Below are 25,342 nucleotides of genomic sequence, written 5' to 3'. Positions count from 1 at the left end.
GGGACACCTCTAACTCTCCCTTCAGTGTCAGCCCACTGTCCTAAGGGCCTGGTGGCCACACTCCCTTCCCAACACCTCGAACTCAGCATGGGCCACACCACTGTGGCATCTTCCTGGCCCCTCAGTCTGCTCTGAGCTGCGACTGTGTCTCACCTGTTCCACCTTCTCTGCCATGGGATGAGGACATACGCATGTCCTTCCCTCTGTATTACACAGGAAACACAAAGTTAATTATAAACACACTCATGATGGATAGCCTGAATTTATCTTTATTTTGAAAGCTACTGCACTGGTTTCATGCTTCATTCTCACCTCTGAGTATTTATGAGACAAAAATTTCACATAATATTCAAAACATATAAGGCTTTTCTGAAGCACCTACTGGAATTAAGGTGAATACTAAGCTCCCATCGCTTTATATGGATTGCAAAAGCATCTTTTAACTGCTTTTCAGGGGGGAGATAAAAAGAATGAACAATATTTTTCCACTGGCCCTGATTTTTGCTTCATGTTGACTGGATTTAAGGTTTACGGGTGTGTTAGCACACTTGGGTGACAGCTTAACGAAGAATTATCTTAATAAACTTTTGTCTTATTGGGAGAAAAATTAATTTTGGCCAATTAAAATGAAAGAATGAGAAAATTCAGTGTAAATAAAATCTATTTCTATGCACAGTCAAATACAAGTTGCATGGCAGGAGGCATTTTTGGGTTGAATTTGGAGTTCATCTGGCACCCTGGCACTCACACAGGCTATTGTATACTTGCCAGGCAGGATTATCTCAAAAGATTTTGTTTCCTGATTAGAAAAATCTAACTTGCTTCTTATAATTGATACTTATCTGTACACTTAATGTATCTCTCTTATAAATCTAATCACATGATTATAGTTGGTGATTAAAATTCTCATGAGAAAGTTTCTTACATGTTACTTTTATGTGGATCTACTAACAAATCTGGTCCAAAATTGTAACTTCCCTACACTTTGCTAATCCTATTAAAAAATAAAGGGGCCGGGAATATAGCTCAGTGGCACAGCAACCTGCCTGGCAAGCACGAGGTCCTGAGTTCAATTCCTAGTACCAATAAAATAAAAACAAAACTCCACTAAAACCTCAGGGGCATCCACTGCTGGGAAGTGGTTTATTCTGGTTGTGAAAGACTAAGAATTCCCAGGTGAGAAAGTAGGTGTCATAAAGGTGGGGGGGGGGGAGAGGTCTCATTGGTCTTGTTTATTACGGTCTCCATAATATCCAGCATGGTATGTGGGGGACAGAATGCAGCATAGAGAGAGCCCCCTCATTTTCCTGCCTGCCTGCCTGCCTGTGAGATAAGACACCACTGTCACTCTGGGGTCAAATTACTCGTTCCCATCTCAGCTCTACTGGACATGCAGGGCCCATTCCCAACCCCAGATTCTACCTGCAGACAACAGAAATAACAGTTCCCAAACTAAATGAGCTAAATGCATGTAAGCGGCTCAGTTCAGTACCTAATGCATAGAAAGTGCTCACAAGTGGAAGTTATTTTTACTATTATGCTGGGAAGAAAGAGATCTAACTGTAACTCAAAGACAGTGCATATGGCAGAAGGAGAAGTCATTTACAGGTGTTGGTGACAGCACAAACCCTGCATACTTAGATGTCAGTACTATTTCCTCCCCTCTCTCTGTCTGGGTGCTGAAGATGGAGTACATGGCCAAGAGCTTGAGAGGCAGGTTCTTTTTTTTTTTTTTTTTTTGTCTTTTTCATTTTTATTGGTACCGGAGATTGAACTCACGACTGCCTGCTTGCAAGGCAGGCACTTATGCCACTGAGCTAAATCCCCAGCCCCGAGAGGCAGGTTCTGTATCACTGAGCTACACACCAGGCCCCCCTAAACACTTTTTCAGTGGGGGTGGAGTTTTGAAGCTTTCTTTTTCACGAGTCATGGATCTGTCTTCTCTTAGTCTCTCCTCTGCAGTGCCCCTCTTTGATAAGCAAATCTAACCTGAGTGAGGTAACTGGCCCAGCTTACTCAAGGGGATTTAATTCTTTTTTCTAGGTAGTGCCAATAAACTCTCAAGTACACTTTGAATAGCTAACTAAAGGAAGATTTATTTATTTCTACTCACATTATTCTAACATCCATGCTTCTGAAGTGAAGCAGGCTAGTAAACTATTTTAATCCATTCAACATGTTCCTAAAAGTTCCCTACTTTCAAATGACTTTTTAAAAAACATTTACTGTGCCTACTAATTTTATTTTTACGCTAATCTTAATTTGTTTTTTTTTTTTTTGTGCAATTCTGGGGATTGAATCCAGGTCTTCACGTGTGCTGGGGAAATGCAGCCCTGCCAAGGTGCATCCCGCCCATGTCTGCTCATTTTAGATGCTAGCATGAGCACAGCATGCAAGTCTAAGCTGAAGAAATGCAACCTCGCACCCCATTGCCACTCAAGTGCAGAAGCAGAAGAGTCACAAGGCTGGAGATGCCACCTTGGGGGGTGACAGGAATCACACGAGCAGCCCCCAGCCTGCCCCCGGCCTGGTCACCTCCGCAGCACGGTGAGGACGTCCGTCAGGCCCCGCACGCGCTTCAGCAGGCTGTCTAGCTTATGTGGCTCCTCCTTCAGAAAGCGCACGGCCTCCACCTCGATCCGCAGCACGGCGCGCATCCTGTTTTGTAAGGTCGGGAATTCTCCTGTGGACCAAATTCACTGTGAGCACAGGAGGAGACATGGGGCACCCTGTCCAGTGCCCTGGCGGAGAGGGGTGGGGGCCTGATTGAGTGAGCTAGGGCAAGGTCGCAGTTCCTCGGTATATTTGGGAGAGGCCAACTAAACGTGTTGTTTTGAATGAGACTGACACAGGGTCCCTGGCATACTTAACAGCTCAGCTAAAATAAAATTGAGTGTATGATGTTCAAGGTATCATAGTCTGAAATCATATGGCACCAGCTAAAAATAAGCTCTCAGAAGACAGGAACATTTGCCTGCTTTGATCTGTACCAAGTGCCTGGAGTGGGCAGATGTTGATAAATATTTGCATGTACCCACATAAAGCCTTTACTATTTGGTGGCCTTTTTTTCCCCTCTGGAGATGGTATTGTGCCATGTTGCCTAGGGTGGACTTGAACTCCTGGCCTCAAGTGATCCTCTTGCCTCAGCAGGTGGGACTGGAGGCATGTGTCACCATACTCTGAACTTCTTTGACAGGTTTGGAAAAGGGCAAGGCAACAGTTCCCCTTCAGCAGAACACTTACCTTTCAGGGTAGCCACCGCTTCTCCCACTTGTCGCAGGAGGAAAGCCCCATCCTCCACGTCCTTGAGAGTGACCACTCGGCCAGCGGAAGATGAGTCCTTCTTCAAGTCTTCAACAAAGTCTTCCAGCTCCCTGTGAGGAGAAGAGGAGCTGAAGATGGAGCTGACTGTGGGGTCCTTGGCACACCCTTACCTGTCCCCCTCTGTGGCCTTGTGTCACAGTCAGGACAGTAGCTGGGCAGTCTCCCCGGGGCAGTCTTGGCAGGCACGGCAGGGACAAGGTTTCTGCAGGGCTTGGCCAGAGCTGAGCTGAGATGGTGCTTATTGGGAAACCATTCTTCATTTTGGTGGCGCTGATGCCACCTAAGGGAGGGACCGGGACTTATGGCAGGGGAGAGAGAGGGGTCAGGAGGGTGTGCATAGCCACACAGTGGAATGAGATGAGAAGTCTCCTTAAACTTTCTCTTTAAGATTTCGGGCCAATAATTCATTTGGTGAGGGACCATCCTCCCTGCAGTTTAAGACATTTAGCAGTAGCTCTAGCCATGTACGCACAGCTCTCTCTCCCTCCCCTGCATCCTGTGACAACCAAGAAAGACTTTCAAATGCCCTTGGGGAGACAGAGCAAAACTATCCCTGACTGGGGATTGACTCTTTCCTCTCCATACTACAAAGAGAACAAATGATTACAGGTCTGATTTCTGGAGTGTGTGTGTGTGTGTGTGTGTGTGTGTGTAGGGAGAGGCCAACACCACCTGAAACCACAACAAAAATGACAGCCTTCCTCAGTGTATTACTAACCATCCTAACATCCATTTCTACTGTTACAGTTTGCCTGTAAATCCAGCAAAGGGAAATGTTCATTAGAGATTAACTGGGGGAGGACTCGGGAAATGCACACCGCTAGATGGCAGTAAGTGAGCAGCGATTCAGCCTCCTGAGCCTGCGTGCTGAAGAAGCCAGGCAGAACGAGGACAGCACAGCATCGCCTGTCAAGAGGCAACCGGTGAAGGAAGCCCCTTTCCCAGGGCAGCAAGAGGGTGGCACCGTAACAGCTGCCCGTAACAGGAGTCAGACAGGAGGTGCCCTCGACTCGATAAAGACTGTGAGGCAAATGACAAATTCCCCCACCTCTAAGAAGTAGGATAGTGTATTTGGCTGTGTTCATGCTGTTATGGAAAAGGCTTTTGACCATTTCTGACAAAATGATGTCCTTTTGGGCCCCAAAAGGAAGCCACCCCTGCTGGGCCCTTTTTGTGAACAATGGAAAGGTGGCCTGTGTTACTCGTACACATCACAGACACTTCCTATAGCTGCTTCATCCTTTTGGTGGAGAGATTGTGCTGTCCTTCATGAGACCTGCTAACACCGCAGTTCTTTCCCACCGCATGACTAAACAGAATTTGCTTTCATATGCTGGCTGCACACCCACTGAGCTTCGATGGATGAGCTAAGACAACCCAAATACTATTACAGTTCCATTAATAGCCCACAAGCCTGTCCATTTGCAATTGATCCTCCAAGGGACTGCCACTGGACCCAAAGTCATTCTGCCTACAATTCTGTTTTATGTCTTCTGCACAGTGTGCCTCCTGGACTTTATAACCTGCATATGGAAGATGCTGACCCTCCAGGTGTCCCTTGTTTTGCGGCATGGACCCTACAGGAATGCCTGCTGATCCTATTAAACATAACAGCGTCCGTTCTGTTCCTATGCTTATGCAATCTATTTAGATGAAGAATTAAAGATTAGATCTGTTGACTCAAAACTTGTAAAAGACACAGAGGAGCTAAAAATCAGTGCAAAACATTTGATATAGTGATCAATGACTTCTAAAATACTTCTCTGCAGGTCAGATGTTCACAGAGGCTGCAGTTTACAATATCCTGTTTAAGTTACTTTTCATTTTATCTTTGTTAAAAAGAAGCATATAGCTCATTAAAATATATTTTATTTAACTCTTAAGAGAAGTCCAACTATTATTTCCAGGTAAAAAGCCAGGAGAAAGAAACCATCATAATCTACTGTTTGGCCATCCCTTTAGACCCAGGTTCCACTCTGTAGCCTGACTGAGCCTAACATGCACCCCGAAGGGATGTACTTCTTGGGCACAAGAGGAGGAGTAAGAGAGCATGAGTGGGGTTCCCTAATCCTTCAGGGCTGGAGTTTCTGCTGCCTTTTGTAATCTGTGCTTCCTCACTGGGCAGACCCAAGGAGTTACACCTGTTACAAGGTAGAGGGAAACTGAACACAAATATTACAACCAACAGGTTTAATTAATATTTTAAAAGACTTTTTCGAGGAGAACCCAGACCTAGTTTTAAGTGATAATATCTTAGAACATGTTGCCTTTGCCTTTCCTTATTCCTATTTCCACTGCCTTGTGCCTGGGCGGTAACAGTAGTGTCCAGTGTGTCTACTTTCTCTTCCCACCCTGCAGGCCTGCATCAGGTCAGCAGAGGGGCCTCTCTGAAACACAGCTCTCGCTCTGCTCCTTCCTTGATCAAAAATCCATCAGCAGCTTTCACATCATTTGAAGCTGGTTTATGGTACCCTATCACTTTTCCTAAGTTCCATTCAGAGAAACTGTGGCTCTTGGGTTGGACCTAGGAGCTTCCATAAAAAGCAGACATCTAGGTTTCTGTTAATAGGAGCTTCCAGTCTTGGGAACCACTGCCCAGACAGGCACTAAACAGGTGTCCACAGCTAAGTACAGTCTAGGATGCAGGAAGACATTGTACAAATAGGATGGCACAACCCAAATATGAGACATTGTTAGTATCTTGTACCCCATTACTCTGCGAAACTGGTCTATCCCCAATTCTTCAGGTATGTCCTCCCTTGCTCCTGGTTCATGCCAGTTCACATGCATCCTTCTGCCTCAAAAGTTGCTGCTGATGAGACCTACCTGTTTCAAAGTCATTTCTATTCAGTTTAACTACACTGGAAAGGATCATCCTTGAACTGGAACTATCCTTGATCAGTGGAGCATATGAATTTAGACCGAATCTCTCTCTCTTCCCTAGGTTTAGAAGCAGTCTCTTCCTGGCATAGGTTTACCTGGCACCTGCAGATCAGAAGCTGTGTGCTACATCATACTTTTATGTTTTGTTTTGCTAGACTTTTCAAATGCCTTGTGCTCAGATGCACCTTATCCCTTTATGGCTGTCCCACAAAGTCAAGCAGATAAAATCCTCTTTAGCCACCATCTTATTTCTAAACTGAGCTACTTGTCTGAGGACATTGTTGGGGTTAAAGATGCTTTTATTTAATACCACAAACAACCATTATTTTAGCAAACCAATAAATACAAATTTTAAAGAAAAGAAATTCTCATTTTTCATCATTTTACTAGAAAATTTCTGCAAATATTAAGTGGCTATATAGAAGTTTTAAAGATAAATCATAAGACCTGCTTTTCAATACTCAAAATGTCACAAAAACATTCCACACAAATCACAGACTCACTGCCTCATAGTAGTGATTCATTCTGTTTATAAATGGATGAACTAAGTAAAAACTGCGAAACTATTTTGAGATGTAGATGAACAGTAGTCTAATTTAATTAGAGAAAGAGCTCAAGCTAATTTTTCTCTCTAGCCTGCTGCAAAGGACAAACACAGTGGTTGGTATTGGGGTGATGGAAGCTATAGCTCAAATATGAGATAAGCTCCAGAACATAGCATTTCCGTTCTTGGAAACTTCTGGTTATCCTGGTCATGAGAAGAACTTTCAGATTGCTCCCTTATCATCCCAATTTGGGAGATTTAAGCTTTCTAAGCAAGAAGAGTTATCATCAATAAAGGGACCTAAAAAAATTACTATTCATTACACTAAAAGGTGAAATAGTCCTATGATAAATCTTTGTTGCATAACAAAAACACACATTAACATAAAAGATGGGGCTGCCTTCTGTCAGGAAGTAATAAAACTGCTGATTTCAACAGTGGGACTTGATAGATGCTTTCAATAAGGACTTTACATCCGACTGGTAACATCCAAGGAAGCATCATTCATTCTGGATCAGACACACTTTACATTTAAATTCTTCTTCTGCGATTTCTAACACAGTTGAATAATAAGAGGGTAATTTCAGTGCTGTGTTATTTTGGCCATTAGTTTTAATTTCTCAAGATTAAATACAGACTTCCCATTCATCACTAGGCTTTGCCACTCCGCCTTTTAATTTTATGTGCTGCTGAGCCCCAGGAAAGGGTGCGATCCTCCGACTTGTGAAGAGACTGGCTCCTTGCCTTTCTCAGGCTTGGATGCAGAGATGTTTGTGTTCCTGGATACCAGGACTGGAGAACCCTGACCCATACACAGGAGGGGTTCAGTCAAGAGCAGGGAGAAAATGCAAAGACATAGAGGGACCCTTGAGCACCAGGACAGTTCTCCTTTTCAGGCTGAACAGACAGGAAACCAGGGACTGCCACTCACCCTAACTTCCTGAGGATCCGCTCCTCCTCATGGAGGTACTTCTGTCTCTCTTGCTCCACGAGGGTGCGCTGTCGCTGCACGGGATCCTCCAGTCTCTTCATGGTTTCCATCACTTTGCTGCTGATTTCCAGCTCAGCTTTCTTCATCATGGCCCTCAGCATCTCCTGGTTCTGCAGCTGTGGAACAAAAGAAATCAGCCTCAATTGCCTCAGCCCGCTCGACACCGTCCTCAGAAGTGGATCCGGAGAAACAGCCTGCAGCTGAGTACTTATTTATTTCTGTGAGAAGGGGAAGGGAGCTGAGCCTGTGTCTCCTGTTTCTTCTTCACTTGACATCTGAATTTTAGCAGCCAGTTGACAAATGGGATTTTTTGTCTGTGTCTACAGGAAATAGGGCCCTTTTTATATTCTGGCTACTGCAAATGGACAAGAGGCACAGATTCTCACAGCCACTTTCTGTGAAAGAGCAGCCAAGAACACTCATTGTGGAACTCAGTACCCTTTTCGGGTCAACCTCTAAATTTCTGCAAGGCCCACTGTGAGAATGGGAGCATTTCACCAAGGCTTTCTTATCCTTCATCTCCTTATGTCTAATGACGAGTGAGGATTTCCTTAGCAGCATGAGGATTACACGAGGTCACTGCTATAGAGTAACCCACAACTGTTGACTTGGGCTATTTCCAAACACCAGTTAAAACAAGCTCTGTACCCCTTTGTTCGTGAATCCATGCGCCAATACCTTAGCATCACAGATCCTTAAAATACGGTTCTCACTGTTGCTGGTGGCCGTCTTCAGGGCACTAGATGAGCCCCAGACTCTTGGTAATGTACTAATTTACCTGACTGAAAACTGATAGTGCACACAAACCTGCCATTTCCATATAGTTTCCAGAACTTTCGGATCTTTCATCCCAGATTCTCTGGGCTGTGCATCTTCACATGCAGGCTGCAGAACTCAGTCAAACTGTCCTGTCCTAGGGGCAAGACAGTTTTCTGACAGAGCATTCATCAGGTAATTCCCTTGATCAGCCTCAACAGCAGCAATTCTATTATATTTATTATACTAGTCCTACAGTTGCGCCAAAATACCAATTAACAATGTTCAATCATTTCCTTCATTTCTTGGTTTCAGCACGGTTCTCCAAATATGAAATGCTGCTCCAAGGAGGGAGAATGTCTCTGTCACCTGTCCCTCACTTCTGCAGTCTAACCATGGGGTTCCTTGCTTGGAGCCTCATTCTGGGTTCTATTTCCTCTGAATAAAATCATTTTAACCTGGGCCATGAGCAAAGCCACTCCTAGGTCCTAGCACCAGCATGGCAGACCACTCTTTAGAGATAGAGATTCATGGCTTCAGTTTCTAGTTACCACTTCCTGGTAACTCTGTGGCCACGGGTGAGTTACCCTATTCATCTCTGTGCCTAGACGCAGAGGGTGGGGTAACAGTTCCTAGCTCTGGGCTGGCATGGGAGCCTTAGAAGAGATGATAAAAGGTGTTCATGACAATATCTGGCACAAATCTAGCTCTGAGTACCTGTCAGGTATTGTTATCAGGAACTGAGACATGGAGGCGGAGCCCATGGTTTTGTCTAGGAGGAAACCTAATAAAAATGTGCCAACCTTGGTGAACTTCTCTAATGACTCACGAGCATGTTCTCACACTGCTCTTTTTTACTGTGGTCTTAAAACCAGTCACTGTATACTGCAGAATGTCTCCTTATCTAGAGACAGTGCACAGAAGACAACTTCTTGACATACTCTGCGGCTCCATGCTATCCACAAGGTACCCTTTCCCAAGGGCTGGTCTCGTCTCATGCAGGCACCCAGCCACACCAGCATCCTTTCAGTTTTTCTGACTGCCTGAGTTTCTTTCTGTCATAGGGACTTTGCACCTGTTCTTTTCACCCCCTGAAATGTTCTTCCCTCCACCTGCTTAATTTCTGCTCTTCAAAGCACCCAGGACACTGTGCCTAGTACATAGCCCAAACTCAGTAAACAGCTATGGAATAAACCTAACTAAGGAGCAATGTAGATGATAACAGAGGACAGTAGAGAATCCAGGATTCTTTCTAAATAATTGAAATATGCAGCCACCAAAGTGCAGATTTGCCTTGACGTCAGTTTGACTTCTCTGTGCTGCTCTGGCTGTAAGGTCAGCACTGAATGGTTCAGTGAAATCCACACAGCAGCACTGCCTGCTATGGAGCTGGAGTGCTTCATCCAATTCAATGCCACAGGTTAACTCCTACACTTTTAAAGGGGAGGGCAAAGGAGTAGCAATGGGCTTGTAGGCGCCAAGAAAGCAGATAATTAATGACTGTGATTCGCCATCAGGAATAGCATCGTGGTCTAAGCAAAGGGGCCTCGATGTCAGCGTGCCACAATCCATGAGGTGTAGCCCTCTGTACCCAACTCTTTTGCCCACTATGAACGAGCTCAATTAATACTGCTGTTTCTTTAGCAGTAGATATCAATGGCTTTTAAGCCAGCAATTATGGCTGGGTATCAAAAGTTCTTAAAAATGAAATGTCAAGGATAGGAAAAGGAAATTCCTTCAGAGGTCAAGTAACCATTCAGCGTCATCAGGCAGGTACAGCTCATGGACAAGATTAGCATCAGGTCCTACGAACTCAGCATAGTCATTTCCCTGCCACCCCCACTCGCTCTTCTGTCAAGGGAGCAACTCTGCTTAACTCCCAGCTAAAGCATACTTTCTGGTACACTGTAGGCATCCAGTATCTACTTGTCCTACAAATGAATCTCATAGCATTGTCAAGAAGGCAGATATATGCATATCAGAAGAATGCAACCACATGGAATCTTTAAGTGCTGTTTACTGCACTCGAGAAGAGGGAAGGAGGGATCCTCCTGGAGCTCTTGGTTTTGTCAGCCTCCTTCCCAGAAAGAGCGGCTTTCAGAGATCCAGCTGAGTGTACAGAGGAGACAACGCCTCACAGCACTGTGGCAGGCTGCAATGAAGAGCACTTCCCGAGCAATACACATAGGTCCAGTTTCTGTGCCTGCTACTCCTCCCCGGGGTCCCTGCCACAGGTTCAGCCACAGGAAAGTCCCTGCTCATCTCAGGGGAGAACTGCGGAAGACAGGGTGTGGATCTCTTGCTTTAGATGTTCTCAATCACTACTTAGCAGTACCTCAGGGTGTTGATTTATTTTTGCTTAGGAGGTGGTGCTTACAGTCAACTGTTTTTTTTTTTTTTTAAAAAAATCAGCCTATGGAGTCTGTTAACCATAAAATGTGCTCTACCCACTTGAAACCACAATTCCATTTGGTCAAAGTTTTACACTGGTGTAACAACCAATAAAAAAACAGGTCCTGTAACATGTCTTATCACTCCAAAGAGTTCCTTCAGCATCTTGTGCAATCAGTCCCCAACCATCAGCCTGGGGAAGGAAGGAAGAAAGCCACCAGTCTGGATTCTGTCATTATAGATTAGTTCTTCCTGTTCTAGAGTGCCTTGTGAATGGACTTACACAGTTCGTACTCCTCTGTGTATGGCTTTGTTCTTTCAGGGCATAATTTCAGTGTTTTACGGTGCTGGGGATGGAAACCAGGGCCTCATGTGTGCTAGGCAAGCGCTCTACCACTCAGCCACACCCTAGAACAGAACATTGCTTTTGAGATCTTAGCCACATGATTGTTTCAGTAATTCATTCATTTTATTGCTGAGTTACCGGTGTTCCATTGCATGGATATACTAAAAATTTCATGTATTTCTATATTTACTGGATTCGTGTGATCTTAATAAATTCACTTATTTCTGCTGATATTTGCTATAGATTGCTTTTACTTTTACAAATATACAATCTTACCACTTGTGAGTCCAGGAAAGCCCAATACACAGTTCACTTTCCCATCTGTTTGCCTCTATCTCTTGTTTTGGCTTTAACACTTGTTCGGGTCTTCCGTACAGTGAGTCACAGAAGGGAGAGGGGATTTCCTTCGCCTTCTTGCTGATTTTATGGGGGCTGTGTTTGGGGTTTCACCATTACACAGTGTCTTCTGTAGGTTAAGGAAGTTTCCTTCTCTCAAGTAGCTCAGTGTTTTTACCACTAATGGTGAACATATCACGTGATTGTTCTGTTTACTGAAATGATACGACTTTTTCTCCTTTATTCTATGAAGAAGGTCAATTTTATTACTTTCCCCATATTAAAATAAACTGGCATTCCTAGGATATGTACTATGTTTTTTATATATCATGGGATTTTGTCACTGTTATTTTGTTAAGGATTTGTTACATCTGTTTTCATGAAGGATACTGGTCTGAGGTTTTCTTTGATTATAATATCTTTGTCTGGTTTTGTTCTTAGAGTAATACTGGCTTCACAAAGTCTGTTGGAGAGTTTCTTTTATGAAATTTTTTTTCCTTTTAACATTTTAAAGATGTCCTTCTATTGTTTCCTAACTTGTCTTCTCTTTCTGAAGAGGAACAGGAATTATTAATGTTTCTGTGTATGAACTGTCTGCCCCACCCTTTGAGCTGATTTAAAGATTTTTCTATTTATCCCTATTTTTAGCAATTTGATTATGACATACTTTTGCATGGTTTCTTTTATGTTTACCAGTCTGGGTGTCTGTGGATTTATAGTTTCTATCAAATTTGGGGAAATTGTAGCTACTAGCTCTTTTATATTTTTCATTTCTCCACTGACCCCTTAATATCGTTCTGTATGTCAAAAAATTTCAGTTCATTTTCTTATGCTTCAGTTTGGCGAGTTTGTATTGCTGTGCTGTGTTTTCAAGTTTACTGACATTTTGTCCATTCGGATGATGCATTTTTTAACTCTTGAGAGATCTACTTTTTTTTTTTAGTGCTTCCATTTCTTATTTCATTATGTTCGTTTAAATCCTTAAAAATTATTAATAATACCTTTTTTGAACAGTTTTGTGGCCAATTGCATTATCCTTGTCATTTCTGTTTGCTGCTTTGGTCTTGCTAAGAAGTTCAGGCTGGCCTCCCTCTCATGGCAATTCTCTTGTTCAGCCTCCCAAGTGCCGGGATTATCAGGATGCACCACCATGCCCAGCTGTCTCAGTTTCTACTGGCTGATTTTTTTTAAGATTATAGGTCACATTTTTTTTCTTAACCATCATTACCCATCTGGTAATTTTTTATTGGATATTAGGCATAGTGTTTTGAATTTCTTGCTTTCCTTTACAGATTTTGGACTTTCTGCAGCACACACTTTAATTACTGTGGATAGTTATGCCTATTAGTGGCTTCTCGTAAAGCTTTATGAGGGCACATCTTGTCTTTACTTTAGGGTTGGGTTAGTCTCAAGACTGAGGCACAGCCTTTCTGGGATATTTATTGTTTCCAGAGGCTCAGTAAGGAGTATTCATTCCTGCTCATCCTCACTGGGCAGCCCTCAGGCAGGTATGAGCTCTGAGTCTGAGTGTACCCCCAACCCCACCCACAGCCTCAGCCTGGGTCGTGGGCTCTCTATACTATACACGCTTGGCTTATGACTCAATAACAGGTCCACAGATTTATGTGGTTCCTTCCTTCTGATTGGCACTCCAATTCACAAGTTCTGGCTGCTTCAGCTCTCTCACACTGATGTTCCCTCCTTCAGCCAGTGAGACACCCCAGATCTGCTCGGGTAATTCTTTTGTGCGTCACATATGAAAAGCACCCCCAAGCAGAAGCTTGGGTCGACTGCAGGCTTTATTTCCTTTGTTCCCACCCTTCTCAGAACCACAGTTCTGTGTCAGATCTGTTGCACAGCGTCGGATAGTTTTCAGTTCTCCTGTTGTCAATAGTGGGACAGCAAGCTGAACTGCAGTTACACATTCCTAGCTGGAAACATAATTATTGAAAATGCCTTTGACATTTTTACAATCATACTTAGAAATAATGTTGTGGGCCATTAACATTTTAATTGGACCGAAGAGTTATGCACATCAACTTCATAGGCAAAGCAGGAAACTGTTTAACTCTAACTCCCTGTACCTCAAAATAGACCTGTACTTCATATGCATATTCTTGAATTTTTAGGTAAAATCAGTTTTGATAAGAGTGGATAGTAAAATGGGACTGATTTTGCTGACTGACGGTGACACTGACCTGGGAAGTGTCATGATGACAGACCTCAGAATGGCTCCTGACTATATGGGCACTTTCACATTCTCCTCAGATTTAGGAAAAAAGTAAAGATGCCTGGTCACCTACTGTGTACCCAGCCTAACTGCCAAACTCTAAGCTTTTTATTATTTCTGCCTGGTAGGAGAAAACAGGTCTAGTTCACATGGCCAACTTCCAGTATGCTTTTCTCTGGCATACACATTCCTCTGATCGTTATTTTGGATGTTGCAAGAAAGATGAGACTTTGATACATTTCTGTGAGGCAATATCTTACAAAAAGACACATTAAGATAACTGTGTTGAAATATATAATTTCAAGAACAAGGGCTTTGTTTATGTTGTATCCTCCCTTCCTTGAAAAAAAAATAGTAAACTCTCTGTGGTCTTAAAAATATAACATTATTAGGCTCAGAATAACCCCCCCTTTTTTTTTAAATCAGGAAGCAGCATAAGGAGATAGAGTCCAAAAAAAACCCCCTGAGAATTAGAGAAGAATCTATCTATTCTTTCAATTGAAGCCATCTCATTGGGCTGCCACAGAAACTATGCCATCTTTTCTGGAGACTTCTTTCTCTTAAGTCCATAGAGAAAGCCAGAAGTACAGCCACTTCTGTGGATTTAGAATTAGTTTGGCAAAATTTAAGTATTGAGGCATTTTGGGAAAGACATGTTATTCATCATTTAGAAAAAGTGAGTTCTTTTAAAAAAGAAGCATACCAAGAAAGGGAATGGACAAAAAGATCACCATGTTTTGAAGAAAACATTTGGTAGGTACAAGATCCTTTTTCCTTTGCTGTCATCTAATTACAGATCCAACTGTTATCTGGGAATGGGTGTAGAGCATTCTAAAACTTCTACAAGCACACATACCACATGGAACCAAGCAGAGGGCACCTCTGATTAGCTGGTGGAAATGAGATGCTTTGTTTCAAGTCAAGGTTCTCAATCATTGTGTCTGGTGGACTCACAGAGCAATTGGTACCTCATTTGTTCTTCTCTACCCTTTGTGACAGTTAACTACTCTGAACATCTCTATGAAGCACTTCATTGGTTAGAGCACAAGAGCAGTAGTTCTCAGCTTAGAACATCCTAGAACCAGCCTAACTGCTCATGTGCACCAATGAAGTCAGACTTTAACAGGAGGACCACAGTCTCAGTGTTTTTGTTAAGGGCCTGAGGTGGTTCTAATGGGCAACCAGCACCAAGAATCTTTCTTAGACTGGTAACTGACCCAAAACTAGACAGCAGGGAATCACACAGAGAGGGCTAAGTGGTTTTTTGTTTACATTCCTTTTGCCCCGCCCCCGCCCCACCCCCCAGTCCTTTTGCCCTTTTGAAAGTTACCCCCCCCCCACCCCTAGCCAGGGCCTGATCACATTTGTATTTCTGAAAAGAATTCATCAATTCTGAAAATGAAATGCTCAAATATGATATGCTCACACTCCAGGATTTTCCATTGATTTAATTATCTAATTACTGAAGCTGGCTGCCAAGCACAAAAGATTTCATTCAGTTTCACTATTTTATAACACAGTTCAAAGAACATTTGAATTTCTAATTCAATTTCTGTTCTTTTGAGACTCTTCTGGAGAGTTTTGGGTACCTCTGATGATTGCTCCATTATTGGACTTATAATCACTTTGAGGCCGCACTTCATTTTTGGTGTATAATAATACATATGCTAAAGGAGAATTGGTCCTGCCATCACTTGATTATTCTAAATTCTATTTGTTTTAAATAGGCTCTCCTGATGGAAAAGACAGACTGCTGAGGGGGAAGGAAGCCAAACAGAATGCAGAGAAAACAAAGCAGGAAAAAACAATAGCAGCCAGGTTAAGAAACCAAGTCCTTATCGCTCCCTCTGCAGCATCCCCAAGCTCCAAAGTACATTTTGCTCATTGTTTTTTATTCCCACAGAGACAGAGAAATTGAACAATTTTGGAGAGTAAGGGAATGTGTGTGGTTAAGTCGGCATTCCTAGGCCTTGACTGAAGAACTGCTTGGTTAAAGGGACTGTTCTGCTCTGAGCTGTCACAGTCAAGGGTTTCGAGAAGAGGTAAACTGCCAGAGATCTCTTCCAGTCAGCCCGGGGGTGGAGGCCAACAAGGGTGCCAGTCACCAGCTGTGTGACACTAGCTGCCAACGCCACAGCCATGGTATCAAATCCACCTTAGCATCTATGAACCGTGCAGGGCAAGGATGGTGTTTTTGCAAAAGCAATTCCACCTTTGTCCCCACCAATAACTGCCCACTTTTGACAGCAGTTAATGATGACCATGCACTCATTTCTCCTGTGAGGTTCCATTTCCAAAGAGCCAGCGGGCAGCGTGACAGAATGGGCAGAGTGTGACAAGGTGTTGGACCTCTGGAAACCCCAGGTGAGAACCTGAGAGAAGACAGACCGTCCTGGGCCTGCAGGTGCGTCCTTGGGGCTTGTGGCTACTAAATAATTGAGTTTTAATTACTTCCCAACATTTTAATATCATTCATTTAAAGCTGTATTTCCAGATTGCCTTGAAACACTGAAACATCTAGAAACAGTAGACTCTACCAGGGGAAGAGTGGCCAGACCTGAGTGAGGCCTGCTCTCCAGAGGGCCTGTTTCTCTTAGCTCCTCATCTTACTGCTGGACTCTGAAGTCCTCTGACTTGGTTGTTCCAACACATACCCCCAGCCCGACCTGCATACTTTGCTCCATTCCAAGTGTCTTTAAAATTGCAAATTGAGGCCTGTACAAGGAATGGGAAACACCACAGATGAGGTTATTCAGAAATGATTTAAATAAATGTACATGATATGTGTGACCTGCCGTATTAACCCTCACGGTTCATGCCTGTGCCACCCAGCAGGTCTCTCAAACCAGCTGTTCATCTTTCATCCTCTGGTAGGGAGACAGAAGGAGAAATAATTTTCTTAGCCCTAATTGAGTGATGAGAAAATTGCTGATTGCTATTCAGAGGGGAGAGCAGAGCTGTGATTATTCATCCTTCTCTTACCGTCCCTCCAACTCTCTGGGTTGTATCTGGCTGGCTCCTGAGGATGCCTTACATAGCCCTGGATGTACATACCTGTGTGGCAGTCCCTGGCCCTGGAGTGCACCTGCCTTTTAGCTCCATTTGGATTATGAGCTTCTTGAAGGAAGCTAGAGAAGATAAACTTTAAGCTAGGACTGTCCTCAATGCTCAACCTACCACTAAAGTAGGGGACATGAAACTGTCGCATGACTCAAAGACATGACCTCCACAATTCAGCCCCTCCTTGGAGTCCATATCAGCATGGCCGGTACTGTGGGTGTGGCGTTGGCAGCTGTAGTGTCACACAGCTGGTGACTGGCACCCTTTTTGGCCTCTACTGCCGGGCTGACTGAAGAGGTCTCTGGCAGTCCACATCAGCAACAGAGTATTCTACTCATCAGATTTATGGGATTTATTGACCAAGATTCATTACATGTGAGGTTAAGTTTCCCTCCCTTCTGCCCTGTCATAGTTTGCATATTCCTTAAAAATGGAAAAGGGTGAGGGAAATTTAGAATGCATTATTCAAAATAAAATGCAGATGTTTTTCTCAATAAATCATCCATGATGGCTTTTTGCTTATGAATTCATTTATTCTAAACTCACAGTTCTAAATACATCACAGTTCCTTGCAAAAACCAGAGAGTGTGGCCGAATCTAGCACCTTGCACCTGTTCCCTGGGGAGGGAAGGAGCCTGTTACACACAGTGGGCTGGCGCCATCACCGGCTGTTAGGATGTTCCCTGGGGCTCCTCGCCTTTCTGCACGCTTCCAAAAGCAGATGCTGAAGCTTCTAAAATTTTTTTTCCATATGGAAGAGCATGCACCGCTCAAAGAGGTGGGTATACAGCGAGTGTAGTTACAGTAAAAAGCTCTAGACCGGGGTAATGGGTTGGAGGGGAAGCTGCTCGTTACAGTTGTGTGCTCTGGCTCTTTGATGAGCCCCTAGGGAACGGATGGTAGGAAGCGCCTCAGAAGATGGCAGGAATCAGGAGGATGGGAGTGGAGAAGCTGATGGGCCAGCTAGGTCAGAGGTAAGGAAGCTGTACCTGCAGTTGCCTCATCTGCTGCAGCTGGAGCCTGAGTTCAGCCACGTTGCGCTTCATGTCCAGCAGGCTCATATGGACGGCCGAGGTGCTGGCAGGCAGGAGCTGGCTGGAGGGCGTCGTGGATTCTGGGGCACCCAGGGTCTTCCCACCAGAAATGTGGGGTGTGCCTATGGAAAAGAGCAGCCATGACCTTAGGATGGCAGAGAGGGAAGAAGTCTGATGAGCTATGAATCCCGCGCTAACACAGATGGCTGGAAACCCTAAAATGCCCTTTCCTTCATTACGGAGAACAGTAAGCCATGCAGTGTTAAGGGACGCAGTCTATGAACATCACATTCTAGAAGTTTGGTGTCACCGGATGGCAGACCACAGCGCACAGATGACACTGTGCCCTATGAAGAGACCTGCTTGCCTGCCTCCCTCCTTCCCTCTCTTCCTGTTTTTTTTTTCTATCTTCATTAAACATACCAAATGCAAGTAGAATTTATAGGCTCAGCAAGGTTTAAGGTATGAGAATTAAAAGTAAGCACTGTCTCTTTTTCAAGACCACAGATTTGTCTGGCACAGGCCCCTAGAGCAGACACACACACACACACACACACACACACACACACACACACACACAGATCTTTCACATAAAGGAGACTGGCATCTCTGGGCCAGGCCAGACTGGCCTTACTGAGCAGAATCTGCCACTGACTGGCACACTCTGCAATGGTTCCCTGGGTGTGGCCTGTCTTTCCATCCTAGTGCAGGAGCTAGGGGACCCTTTTCTTTCCCAGCACACACAACTCTGCAGAGACTCTGTGGAGTTGTGACCATGGGCTAAAGGTGATATGCAATGAGTGAAGCGGTGCCTTGCGACTATCTTCTAGCTCTAGGTCTTGGCAGTACCAAGGAGAGCTGATGCCACACCAACTTCTTCTCCCTGAGTGACTATCCAAATACAGCTGTCTCTTCCTCGCCCTCTGAGGTCCCCCTGGGGAAGCCAGCAGAGCAGATCAGAAGGCACTATAAAGGATTTACAAAGGAACGCTAGCAGTCCACACAGCAAGTTTTTTGTTAGGATTAATTCAGTGCTTCCAAGGTCTGAGGCAGGGTCACAGTCTTGGAAACTTTTCTTCTAGAATCAGTCAAATTATTAATTGTCATTGCCTATACCCAGGTTAAAATGTGGGTTTATGCACGTCTAAAGCACGTGTACACATGTGCAGATGCATGCAGGGACTCACACCACATGATATCATTGATATAATGAATACGTTCATTGAGGTCCCCAACAGGTATGACACTATGCTCGCTAACCACTTTCTGTTGGTAATAAATAAGGATCTGCTAATTCCTCAGCCAAATGAAGATAATCAATTCTCTGACCTTAGTTATGCTTTACCCATTCTGAGGGCAGCAGTGCACCATCATAACCTTTAATACTTACAGAAAAGATGTTCAAGTCCTGCTAGAGTTGAATGCCAATAACTGGGTTTAAAAATTATCTTTCATAGCCAAATTTCTCATGGAATTCACACTCATTTTTAAGATGTCTTCACCTGTAACCTCTTAACAAACCCACTGGTGGCCAACTCTGCCATTCACGGAAGTGGCTCTTTGTAGGTTAGGGGCTAATGAGCTAGTTGTCCATGCAATGGATGCTATGCAGAGATGCCACTGGCAACATTCATGTGTCCCTCTTCCCCAGTCAGTCACTCCAGAATCGTCCTCTCCCCTGTATTCTTCCATCCATGTTTTCTCTTGGTCAATCTCTTTTCTACTCCCTTTCTCTGGCAAGCTCTGAAGTCCCAGCATGCTTTGTAGCAGGCAGCCTGTCTTTTTACTGGTCATGCTTCCTAGAAAGACCACTTCTGCCCCCTTGCCTGCCCATGTGATCACATCCAGCTATCTTCAGATCTACATACCAACAGATTCAAATCACTATGGGTATTCCCACAAGCAGGTCAAATTCATCATTCCCCTCACTTCTCCCAAACCTCTTTCTGTGCCACTAGACTGAATCTTAGGCAGTGAACTATTCTGCTCAATTATTTATGCCAGAAACCTCAGAATCTTTTTTTTTTTTTTTTTTTTTTGTACCAGGGATAGAACACATGATCTTGTACTTTCCAGTCAGGTACTTGCCACTGAGCTAATTCCTGGGCCCTAACCTCTGAATCATTCTTAGCATCCACCTGCTGGCATATGACCTTGGACAAGGAACCCAGTAGCAGACTCTCTCTGGCCCCTTATCTGTAAGTACTGTGAGTATCGTAAGTATACATTTGGACATGGACTTAGTGTATCTTGTGACAGAACATAGATTTGAGATATGGCAAGACTGGCTGTAGCTCTTAGTAACTGTGTGGCTTTAAATGAGCCCATTTCCAGGTAAACAGTGGAGAGGAACATGCTTCCTTTATAGCATTACATGCACCACATGATATATTCACAGTATAGGATGCATGCTATATTTTGGAAGTGAGAGATTCCTTCTATTCTCCTACAGTTACAACAACCTTCATGTTCTGACATAACCAGCAGGTGGATTTCCCTGTGGCCAGTGAGTTTCTTGATGTCTATATAATTCTGTGTATTTGTCTATAGGACAGGTATAAGACCTCTTGTCTTGCGACTTACTTCCAAGGATGCTGGAAGAATTAATGTATTTTGTGCACCATCCTAGGCTGCTATGGCAACAGAACTCCTCAGGACCATATCTAGGCTGATATGTTAGAATGAGAAAGTCCAAATTCAGCAGAGACCTGGAGCAAGGACACATGGATGCTGCCAGGAGCACCACTAACCAGCTCAGCCTTTCAGAGGAGAGAGCTGGCAGCAGGTGACCAGTGCCAGTAACCTGCTCTTCCCTTTTTCCATTTTGGGAAACAGATCCAAGAAAACACCTGTCCCTCCCCCAGCTCAAAAAAGACATTTACAAAACTTTTCAAAACAGAAATGAAATAACTTCATATATCTCTCAAACAGACAGGAGTATCTTAACATAAAGAATGAGATAAAATGACAGGTGTGTCAATGACACAAACAGGTGTCACATGAGCTGGAATGTATTCAGTTTCTTTATCTGAAGCATCAGATTAAAATTATATGAATTCCTTGAGATTGCAGTCAGAAAATAAGAGCATTAATACTTTTAAAAAACAAAGGATAGTGTCTGGATCATAGCAAGTACTCGTTGAATGTTTTCTATTATTATTTCACAAAACAGTGAAAAGGAGAGGACACATCAGCATGTACATAATGATCAGGACAATGGTATTAGACAACAATCAGTTCTAGAATAGGCTCTGTAGAGCTGGAGGGCTTTAGCATTTAGTACATTCTGTTCTTCCCCCCTAAGTTCATAACAAATAGGAAAATAAATGAATGAGTAAATATCTCCAGAACAAAATGGCAATTCCTCTGCAGGCAAGTTTAGCAATTTTGATGAAATAATTGTCTGGCTTCAGCCAAGGCCACTGATTGATTGCTCAGCAAGCTGTTGGAAAAACAGCCTTGCTGGATTGGAAGCTAAACTAGCACAGAACCAGAGCCAAGAGGGGCTCTAAGCTCCAAATTCTGTCCACTGAACTATGCTATGCAAAACTAGTCAATGCGGCTTCCCAAAATTAAGGGTTTCACCCAACTTGCCATATGTTTCTGTGTAATTTGGCTTCTGGACATATCTTTTCTGGGATTTCTATTTCTAAACCCAGGGAAGGAAAGGTCACATCTTGAGAGGGGCCTTGCTGAGACTGCAGGAAAAGGCTTCATTCTTAGGAATCCAGGACACAAGGACACTTGCTAGAGATACACCTTATCCTTGTCATGGTTTGGGTCTAAAATGTGCCCCAGGGCCGTGTGCTGGAGGCTGGGTGGTTAGCTGCAGTGATTTTGGAAGGGGTTGGATCCTAAGGGCTTTAACTTCACCAGAGGATTAATTCATCGATGAGTGAGTGACCTGATGATGACACTGAGAGGTGATGATGGAAAGGTGGAGGTGAGCCTGGTGGAAGGGAGTGGGATGTAGGCAGGGGCCCTGGGGACTGTACCTGGTGCCTGGTCTCCTCTCAGGCTCTGTCCCACTCTTTCTCTACTTCCTGGCTACCATGGGATGAGCAGCTCTGCCCTACCATGCTCTTCGCCGTGAAGCTTCTGCCTCACTACAGGCTGAAAGCAATGCAGCCAGCTGACCACAGACCGAAATCTCTGAAACCCTGGTCATCATCAATACTGTACTGTTTTTTTTTTTTTTGGGTCTTTTTTGAGACAGGGTCTTGCTATGCAGCTCAGGCTGCCTTGAGCTCACTTTGTAGCCCAGGCTGGTCTCGAACTCGCAAGGATCCTCCCACCTTAGCCTCCCGACTGCTGGGATTACAGGCGTGAGCCACCACGCCCGGCTAATTCTGCACTGTTTTAAACTGTTATTTTCAGGTACACTGTCACAGCGATGGAACACTGTCAACACAGTCCTTTCAGGAGAAGCAAGGGGGATGCTAGCATTTCAAAAGTAGGCCCTGATCCAACGAAGACCGTTTTCTCATACCCAGATCACAGACTGCTCCCGACTTGCTTTTGTCCCTTCTCATTCATTCCTATGTGGGAGCTGGGCTGTTGTCCTTCCCCAGTGGCCTTCCCACAGCTTCATGTTGCACACAGAGTAGTACCTGGGCCCTTCCACCTGCACCCCCCTTTCCCTGCCCCACGTCTCTCCACCTTTGCACTCGCTCTGCATCACATCCTCAGGAGGATGCTTAAACTGTTGGTTGAACAGGGTGTTCTTAACACAACACATGTAAAACATCTCACTCTATTTTCAGCTTCTCCAGAGCGCAAAGTTCCACACAGGTGTTTTGGAATGATGCTTGTAGTATTTACCTACTGTCCCAGTACCACACATATCAGTAGATTATGGATGTGAAGTCATATAAGTAAATACATGAATGGGTCAGTGAATGAATGAAAACTGAAGGGAGAAGACAACGATTCACCCAATAACGACTACATTCAGAATTCTGGCATTCTCAGGAAGCTACAGTGGTACAGGGAGTTAGCCTGGAAGCCTCTGATGTCCTGCCAAGTCAGCAGCTTGGGGAAAGGTCAGCTACTTCTGAAACCAGCCAGGCTGATGGAAGGCAGCCTCCACATCTGCTAGAGCTCTCAGGACACTTACTTACCTGCACTGTCTGTGTGGTTCCTGTTGGCTGTGGTTTTCATCACTTTCTCACTGAATAAAAGAAAAACAAAGTCAGCTATTTTCCAAAATGCCTCTTTCCCACTTCTGTTCAGTATTCTAAGCAATGAGCGATGATGGGATTAAGCCATGAGGATATTTTGGCTGCAAAGGAAAAGGCTTCCCAGGTGCGCGTCAGACACTGAGGTAGGTGCGGTGGAACACACGGGTGACTCAGATGGTGGCAGAGGCGGGCACGAGTGGTGGTGGTGCAGGCACTGCGCAGTGAGTGGTCCATGAAGCCCCATGCACCGAGACACTCACTGACCCTTCTTGGGCCAAAGTGTCACCTTTGTCCAAGAATTGACAGAGATCAACAAAACATCACAAACCCCAAGAATCATAAAGACATGAATGTTTTCAGCCTTGAAATGATTGCGAGGAAACAAATTTGAATGAATGAATGAATGATCTTAATGATTAAAGAGAAACAGGTTGGCTTATGTTTTAATTGATTGGTTGTTCTTGTTACCTAGATGCATCTTTGCTACTACTTGTAATGGGCCCTTTAAAAAGCGCAGACTGTACAAGGCCAGTTAAACTAGCAATCTGCTTCTCCATGGCTTGCATTCTCTCTCTGTAAAACAAGAGAATTGTTTGTTAAAGCTCTATTGACTTTTAGACTGATTTTTCTAGGCGAATGATCCACCTGATTATTATAAGGTTCTAAAAGGTACCACTAAGTTGCCACTCAGGTTCACCACAGCCTGGTTCAGGAAACTAAGCCTACAAGTGCTTGGCTGCAATCAAGACTGAGTGACCAGATGTGAGGATTAAACAAGTGGTCACAACAAAAACATGTGGTGCAGACCAGCAGAGACCTCTTGGAAACATCTCGCTAGTATACACTTCTGTTGGTGCATCATTTGCTTTTGAGCCTTTCTGCCCTGCTTTCATTTTAGCTTGCAAAAAAGGGCTCCTCCCTGAGACCAACAAGGCCCTAGGTCAGATACTGCAGTCACATACATCTTGAAGTCGTGCTTCTCAGCTAGCAGGCCACCAACTGATTTTGGAGTGAATGATAGAGATGTTTGCTGTATGTGTAGTTATACTTGTTTTATAGCCCAAGGGCAACACAAATGTCTCTTACTCAGATGACCGACATCAACTGAGGTTTGAGAATAGATGGTGTTCAATCTAATATCAGAAACTCTAGCCTGGAGGATTTTATAGGATCAAATAGCAAAGCGAGTATCTGTAACAACTTGATCATCCAAAGGCATTAATAAAACATTCCTCTGGTTATTGATGATGGATAGATACTACATTGTTCTCTCTTTGGGTCTTTTTGATGTCGCATCAGATATCTGAAATAGGCTCACATTTCTGGGCCTCAAACAATGGTTGCTTTACAGAACTATTGTTTTCACTATACCAGTACACTATCAAAGCAACAGCACAATTAAGTGAAGACAGTGTCCTGTGAATTCATGTGCACCTACTTGGTAGTCAAAAACAGAAAGGAAGAGAGAGAAGGGTTTCAATGGTATGGGCATCTCATTTGCCATGCTACCCCATTGCCAGGTGTGCTAGTGTGAGCTCGAGCTAAGCGAGCACCTTGGTCTCAGTGCCTTGGCCACCAAATGTGGTGACGGTAAATCCTGTGGGATAAATAGCAGGCATATGCCATAGCTCTTAAATACAACTCAACTACTTTTTCAGGTACTCAATGCAAAAGTATCTGTTCTTCCATGAGAAAAAAAGCAACTTCTTATGCTAGATGTGTATCCTGAACTTCACAGTGAATGATTATTTTTGACATTCAGGGCCTTGAGTTTTACCTTCAGAATATAACCTTTAGTGCAATATGGAATGTGAAGTTTGATTTTGCAATTACAAGCTTCTGACTTCAGAATTTCATGCGTTTAGGTTTTTTTTTTTTTAGCAAATGTGATGGTTCTGTCACAGTACCAAGCTTCCTGGATGTAACTCATGCAGTCAGGAGAGTTAATGATCGTAAACTCACGCTGACCCAAAATGAAACTATTACTATTATGATGTCTCTGTTCTAATGGAGTAGAAAGAAAAAATCTCACATGGTAAGCATGGAAATGCATCTGCAGGTAATATAGAGTGGCTTTATAACTGTTTCCAGGGACGCTGAGATCCCAAATCTTTGAGTTACAGAAGTGTATTTTCAGCTACACCTGTGCTCTTGGCCTCCTCATTCCTATAAGATGGTCAGTGCGTCAGAGAAAAATCAGTAAGAAATTCAAGCAGGAGAAACAAGTCAGTAAAAACTCATTTATTGACCCTGGTTACAGCAGGAC

At 43.9% G+C, this 25,342-nt stretch overlaps 1 protein-coding gene across 29 annotated transcripts in view; it reads right to left on the bottom strand.

The window, feature by feature from the left end:
• The window catches only part of Kiaa1217 (KIAA1217 ortholog), a 728,606-nt gene that overhangs the window by 23,117 nt on the left and 680,147 nt on the right, over window positions 1-25,342 (bottom strand). For 22 of the 29 annotated variants that reach the window (XM_063238539.1, XM_063238524.1, XM_063238523.1 and 19 more), the window contains 6 exons: window positions 23,545-23,649; window positions 23,017-23,066; window positions 17,852-18,018; window positions 7,684-7,859; window positions 3,245-3,375; window positions 2,536-2,683 (listed from right to left, as the gene is read on the bottom strand). In XM_063238539.1, coding sequence (XP_063094609.1) covers window positions 2,536-2,683; window positions 3,245-3,375; window positions 7,684-7,859; window positions 17,852-18,018; window positions 23,017-23,066; window positions 23,545-23,649 — 777 coding nt within the window. The remainder of the gene's footprint in view (window positions 1-2,535; window positions 2,684-3,244; window positions 3,376-7,683; window positions 7,860-17,851; window positions 18,019-23,016; window positions 23,067-23,544; window positions 23,650-25,342) is intronic. The other 7 variants (XM_063238527.1, XM_063238530.1, XM_063238535.1 and 4 more) reach the window with 1 other exon arrangement.

Source organism: Cavia porcellus, unplaced genomic scaffold, assembly GCF_034190915.1.
Source record: "Cavia porcellus strain 051 isolate PalLab524CR breed Dunkin Hartley unplaced genomic scaffold, mCavPor4.1 scaffold_27, whole genome shotgun sequence".
Classification (NCBI taxonomy): domain Eukaryota; kingdom Metazoa; phylum Chordata; class Mammalia; order Rodentia; family Caviidae; genus Cavia; species Cavia porcellus.
This window is presented reverse-complemented; position numbering and strand designations above follow the sequence as displayed.